We start from the raw sequence: 6,823 nt of genomic DNA, 5'->3' as shown, positions 1-6,823 counted from the left end.
ACCATAAGATTCAGAAGATAAATTCTTCAAGATATATTTATACAAGATTAACAAAACAATACTCTTTTCCTATAGAATATTACAAAATAAATGAATATTAAAAACATAAAAATATTTTACTCATTTAAATTGTATCACAGAGTACATTTATAAATATTTAATAAGGTACGTATAAAATGAGACAGTCTTAAAAATAGAACCAGGATAAAATTCGAGTCCCATGGTTTGACCTTGGGACCCTGACATAGGAGCACAATTATCTCAGTTATGCAGTCTTGTCTGTCCAGTATATCATGACATTGTGATGTTTTCTCAAGCATGGTAAAGAGATGTGTGATGCCACAATGCCTGTGGTTTACCCCAGCAACAACCCAGGTGTATAAAAGGCCCTGGCTAGATAGGGACACACAGATTTGAGGAACCTACTGCTTATCTTCTCTGAACAGTCCACTTCTGGCACCATGTGTTACTACGGCAGCTACTATGGAGGACTGGGCTATGGCTATGGTGGCCTAGGCTATGGCTATGGCTGTGGCTATGGTGGTGGCTATGGTGGTGGCTATGGTGGCTATGGTTATGGTTGTTACCGCCCACTGTGTTATAGAAGGTACTGGTCCTGTGGCTTCTACTGAGGAGATTCTATAACTGCTCACTCCAAATTTCTTCACCTCATATGTTCTTAAGCATCTTCATAAATTCCAATCTCATCATTAACTATTTGAGAAAAAATAAATGAAACACAACATAGCTACCAAATTCTTTATTTTCAATTTGAAGTCATGAATATTTGAAGAAAGCTATTATTTGTCACCATAATGCCTGAGAAAGAATGATCCCCTTGCATTCTTACCTTTTCCCTGAACATATATGTGTTTAAATAAACTTTTTTCTTGAAATATCATTTTACTAAATGTTGAATGTATCTTTATGTATTTATATCTGATGGGTTACATATGTGTAATTGTGTATAAATGGGAGAGAGATTGAGAGAAAGAAAGAGAGAGAGAAAATGGAGGGAGGGAAGGGGAGGGAAAGAGAGAGAGGGAAGGGGAGGAGGCAAGAGGAAAGGAGAGGGAGGAAATAGGGAGGGAGGAAGAGAAGGAAGGAAGGGAGGGAGGGAAAAAAGAATGAAAGAGAGGAAGGAAGGAGGAGAAAGAAAAAGAAAGAAAGAAAGAAAGAAAGAAAGGAAAGAAAGGAAAGTAAGGAGGGAGGGGGAGAGAGAGAGGGAGGGACCAATGGAGGAAGGGAGGGAGAGAGGGAAGAGGTAAGGGCAAAAGAGACAGAGGGAAGGGAGAGAGAGAGAGGGAGGGAAGGGGAGAAAAAAGAGAGAGAGAAAGGGAGGAAGCAAAGAAGGAAGGAGAGGGAGAGAATGAGGAGGGAGAAAGAGAAGGAAGGAAAGAAGAGAAAAAAGAATGAAAGAGGAAGGAAGGAAGGAAGGAAGGAGAGAGAGAAGAGTGAGAGAAAGAGAGAAAGAAAGAAAGAAAGAAAGAAAGAAAGAAAGAAAGAAAGAAAGAAGGAAGAAAGAGGGGGTGTTCTCTTTAAGCATTCTTCTACTGGTAGATTTTTTTTAATATCTTCATAGTTTCGCTAGTGCAGAATGTCTCTAATAACAAACCCCTTTGTTTGCTAGTTAAATGTTACTTCTCCAGATATGTTTGGAATATCCAAAATGCCTTCCATGGCTGTCATGGTATCCATGCTCACAGTGCACAGGCTTCCCTTAACTGCACAAGTTCTCTAACACCAGTCTCCTTTCTAATGTCCATTTTATTAACAACTATGAAGAGCAATCTCATTGCAATTCTGCCTTAGAATTTTGAAAATACCCCCTTGGCCATCTGTGGATTTTCTTCTGAAGTGTGTTGGTAATGATTCTCTAACAATTATAACATTGGTATATTTGTAGATATTCCACATAATTTTCAGTTTTAGAATTCCCATTCTTTGAATAGAGCAGTGCATGGATTGCCCTGCTATGTCAAACCTCTTAAATGGGTACAAGTAGACATTTCTATTTTCTTTCTGTTGCTTGTGCTTTTAACACAGCCAATAATTTATGATATTTAGCAAAGAATCATTTCCACTATGTATTCCTTTTTGCTACTAGTTCTTGGCAAACCTCATATGATATATTTGGATAAAAGTAATGTCTTTCCACATCTCTTCTCAGAACCCCCCCCCCCAATTTATGTCCAACCACCATTGGGTCATTTTTTTTTTATTAAACTATTCTAGCCCAGTTTATGATGCCTATACCCTCTAGGATGGGTAACCATCTCCTGGAGTGTGGTTGACCTACTTTGGGCCACAAACCTAAAGAAGCCGACTCTTCACTGACAGGCAGATATCAAATAACAACAGCTCCTGAGCTAAAAGCAGAAGTGCATACGTGCCTCACAACTTCAAGTTGGGATTTTATCCGGCTCAATCTATCATAGGTCTTATGCAAGCACTCAACAACTATGAGTTCATACATTGAACTGCCTTCTGTGTGGGAAAAATTTGTTTACTTACAGTCATTCATGGTCCCACAACTCTATCTAATCTATCCACACCACCACTGTGTATGTGCTGTGTGTGTAAGTTTGTGACTCTCATTATGTGTGTTATGTCCAGTTTTTGACCTCAGTGTTAATAATCTTCTACCACAACAAGGCATGGCTCTGAGACAAGTTGAGAGGTGCACTAATCTATGAGAATAACATTGTGACTCTGTTTAATACCAAGACTATTTAGCAAAATACTCCTAGTAGGTACTGCCATAGGGCCTTTGAATTGTCTAACTTCAGACTCTGGGGCCTAGTAATGGTGCCATGTATGGATTGCATTCTTTGAAATAGAACTTAGATTCAATCAGAAAGTTTTTACACCCAGGGTCTTCAAGTCCCTATTACAGCTGTGCACATATATTGACAGACCCGTCATTTTTGAATCCCACAGTTGGTTAAAACTGATAACATATTTTATCTCCCAGTAGTATGAAAGAAAGCTACATAGTAGGTATGAAGCTGCCGAGTCAGGACAAGCTTGATTCCTCCATGTTCAGCAACAGGATCTTACTGTCAGGTTCTGGAAGTAAACAATAGCATTGGGAATAGCCAGTAATATTTTGAGGCCTATTGGAGCCTGCTGGTCAAGAATTTTAAAAGGGGTAACCCATTCCAGGCAATGGGCTTTTTTATTTGTAAGCCTGTAATATCGATTATGGATATTGCTAGCCTATTATAGGGTAACCCCATTTTGAATATACATACACATGTATATGTACATTCAAAATATATAATAAATATATATATATAATTTGTATATAAATATACATGTATACTATACATATATATACACATATGTGGAAGCTTATATAGTGGCAAGCAAGTTTCCATACTGAATTCCTGAAAGGTTCTTAGTGTTAATGATTCCTCTTTTCCTGCATTCTCACCCACAAACCTTTATAACTTTTCCTGTTCCATTACTACTTTTACTGCTTGATACCCCAGCATTCAATTTCAACTCCTTTAAGAGTACACACAGAGAGAGAGAGAGAGAGAGAGAGAGAGAGAGAGAGAGAGAGATAATGTACATTGTCCCTTACTAATTTCTTGTCCTCTACAAAACTATATTAACAAACAGCGTGGTACTGGCATTAAAAATAGATGCATTTGATCAATGAAATCTGAGGAAGTGTAATACATGAACTTGGTGCCTCAGAGAAGTACTTCTGAGAGAGAACCACAATCAGACAGAGCTTAGGAGCACCAACATATAAATATGACCTCATAAAGCTGAAAATTTCTGTAAGCAAAGAGCACCACCATTCAAGTAAAGAGAGGCCTTAAATTATGGGGGAAACTTTAACTTTTCTATATTGAAGGAAAGGTTACTATCTAGAATACACAAAGAACTCAAAAACATAACATTAAGAAAAGAAACTACCAAAATTATTAAATAGAGTATGGAACCAAACAGGTGCTACACAAATTATGAAATATAAATGCTTGAGAATCATTTTTAAAATATTCAGCATCATTAGCCCTCAGGGAAATAAAAATCAAAATGACAATGAAATAACTTCTTCCCTCGTGGCTAAGATGAAGAGCACAACTGACTGCAAAGGCTAGCATGGATTCGAGAAGAGAAACATTTGCTTGCATCTGGTGGGACTGCAAAGTGCTGCAACCACTGCGGAAATCAGTGTGGAGATTATCTTTAAAAACACACAAAAAAAAACTAGAAATAGATCTAGTGCATGATCCAGATAAACCATGCTTGACCATAAGCACAAAAGTCTCAGTATCTTAGTATACTTTCTTATCCATGATCATTGCTACTTCATTCAACATATCCAAGCAACAGAGACAGCCCTGTTGTCCATCTACAGAAAAGAGCCCACTAAACCTGTGCTGCTTTTACACAGTGGAACATAGTCCAGCAGTTAAAAGTGAGCTGTGACACTTGCACCTGAGTGGATGAAGCTAAAAGGGTAAACTAAGACCTAAAAGTCAAACGTCAAATATTTTGTGGACGTTTGCTTTGATTCTTCAAATATGTATTCTGTTTGAATACCCCATGGAATGTTATATTGGCTCTGTAGATTGAAGTCCACATACATTCTTTTCATTAAAATTTTTATTTTATGTATGTTTTCAGATGTAGTCCACATTTTTCATACCTCTATACATAAGACTGACTTTTTTTATTTAATGATAAAATTTCTACCACTGACAGCATTTGTGTGTCCAAAGAATTTCAGGTTGGACACTGAACATGAGAGAAGAATCTTCTCATGAAATTGCCCAATAGCTACATTTGCCACGAAGCTACCTTGTTTACATTGATTTGTCTCTTTGTTAAACTCCTTGACCAAATGCTTAGTTGCATATATTTTATTTTAAAAAACATATATTTTGGTAAATATGTGGAAATAGATTTTCTGTGGGCATGTGCATGTGTAAATGTCTGTCTGCATGTATGCATTTTTTGTTGTATGTGAGTATGGTATAAGCACACTGGTGTTTGAGCAGATGAATGGATGTGTGTACTTGCTAAATGAGCATATTGTGTAATCTCGTTACTTTTTCTACTTACTCTACACCCATGAAATGTGTTTCCGGTGGGACGTGGTGCCAGACTGGCGATCAATATGTCATAGTAATCCTCTTGTACACTACACCACAACACTGGGGTATGGGAATCTGAATAGACCTAACTTCTTACGTGCCTTTTGGGGATTTTCAGCTACATTCTCATGCTGGCACAAAAAGTATTTCTCTACCCATCTATTAGTTAATCTCATCAAGCTGTATATCTACAGTTTCTCAGCAAAGCTCATGTGACCATTATTTCAAAAAATATTATATTGACCTTGGTTCACTCAAGAATACATAATGCCTTTCATAGTTTCACCTTCAGGACCCTCACATGGGTACCTACAGTTTATAAACACTAAATGGTCTTATATTTGGGGTTGATTTTACAGCAGCATTCAATAAAGCAAAGTGCTTAGGAATAAATCCAAATACATCAATATAAGATGGCAGCTATCCACCAAGTAAAAAATAGCATAACCAATACTTAGCTTATGGTTCATGTGAAAGATTCAAAGTACATATTCCTCCAGGTAAGATTCATTCCAAAATAACAAAACAGAAGGGGAAAACTGATCTTTCTATGGGATAATGAAAATGCAGCATATGTAAAAAATAGAAAAATATTTATTTATATCTTCTGAGAGAACCCTGTGATGTTCCATTAAACTGTGTGAAGAATTATGACTTTGAGACTTGAAAATCACATTAAATCTAATATTTGACTATGGGACCTGAGTTAAGAGCACAATAATCTTAGCTATGCAGCCTTGTCTGGCCAGTAAATGATGGAACTCATGATGTTTCTGAAGCACAGTGCACAGACATGTGACTCTATAATACCTGTGGTTTTCCCCAAGAACAACCCAGGTGTATAAAAGGCCCTAGGCAGATGGGGACATGCAGACTCAAGGACCCTACTGCTTATTATCCTCTAAATACTCCACTCCTGACACCATGTGTTACTATGGTGGATACTATGGAGGCCTGGGCTATGGCTATGGTGGCCTAGGCTGTGGCTGTGGTTATGGTGGCTATGGTGGCTATGGTTATGGCTGCTGTCGCCCACTGTGCTATAGAAGGTACTGGTCCTGTGGCTTCTACTGAGAAGATTCTGTAGCTGCTCACTCTTTCTTCACTTCAGATGTACGTAAATCTTCATAAATCCCATAATTATGAATTATGAAATTCACAATTCAAACTGTCTGAAGAATAACAAATGAAATGCAAGTCTGCATATTATTCTTCTTTGATTTGCTTGCACATGTGCAGCAGTGATCTTGTCATCATAATGTTTTGTAAATGCAGCTCTTTGAGTCTTTTATCATTCTATGAAAATAAATACTTTTAAATAAAGTATTTTTTAAAAACAGTTTGCCTAAAGTCTTTCTAAATGTGAATTGTGCATTAGCATATATATATATATATATATATATATATATATATATATATATGGTCACAATTGTGTGATTGTGTATAAATGGGAGATAAACAAAAAAAAAAAGAATGTAAGAGACTATGGAAGGGAGAGAATCGGGGGAGGAAGGAGGAAAGGAAGATAAGATTCATCCCAAAATAAGGAAACAGAAGGAAAATAATCTACCTTCTTTCCCAAACTAAAAAAAAATGCAAATGCAATACAACTATGTAATAATTTAAATCATCTGACAGAATCACGTCACATATTCACTAATCTACAATGAAGAACAGTGTAGAGAGTAGAAAATGAAATCAGATTCCAT

The 6,823-nt window shown here is 36.9% G+C and overlaps 2 protein-coding genes across 2 annotated transcripts; both read left to right on the top strand.

Annotated features, from left to right (window-relative positions):
- The first annotated feature begins 461 nt into the window (after positions 1-461).
- On the top strand, positions 462-632 carry LOC121465235 (keratin-associated protein 20-2-like). Its single transcript, XM_041678423.1, has one exon. It carries the CDS (start codon positions 462-464, stop codon positions 630-632), a length of 171 nt encoding a protein of 56 aa, XP_041534357.1.
- Positions 633-6,038: 5,406 nt separating this feature from the next.
- LOC121465236 (keratin-associated protein 20-2-like) lies at positions 6,039-6,188 on the top strand. Its single transcript, XM_041678424.1, has one exon. The coding sequence runs from the start codon at positions 6,039-6,041 to the stop codon at positions 6,186-6,188; it is 150 nt and encodes a 49-aa protein (XP_041534358.1).
- Positions 6,189-6,823: the final 635 nt, after the last annotated feature.

The sequence above is a fragment of the Microtus oregoni genome, unplaced genomic scaffold (genome assembly GCF_018167655.1).
Source record: "Microtus oregoni isolate MIOR12 unplaced genomic scaffold, Mior012 000030F_ref0000283, whole genome shotgun sequence".
In the NCBI taxonomy this organism is placed as follows: domain Eukaryota; kingdom Metazoa; phylum Chordata; class Mammalia; order Rodentia; family Cricetidae; genus Microtus; species Microtus oregoni.
The sequence above is the reverse complement of the archived record's forward strand: the minus strand, read 5'-3'. Positions and strand labels throughout refer to the sequence as shown.

Bases quoted from the DNA above. Each gene is read 5' to 3' on its own strand.
- LOC121465236 (XM_041678424.1), top strand. From the start codon at position 6,039: ATGTGTTACTATGGTGGATACTATGGAGGCCTGGGCTATGGCTATGGT.
- LOC121465235 (XM_041678423.1), top strand. From the start codon at position 462: ATGTGTTACTACGGCAGCTACTATGGAGGACTGGGCTATGGCTATGGT.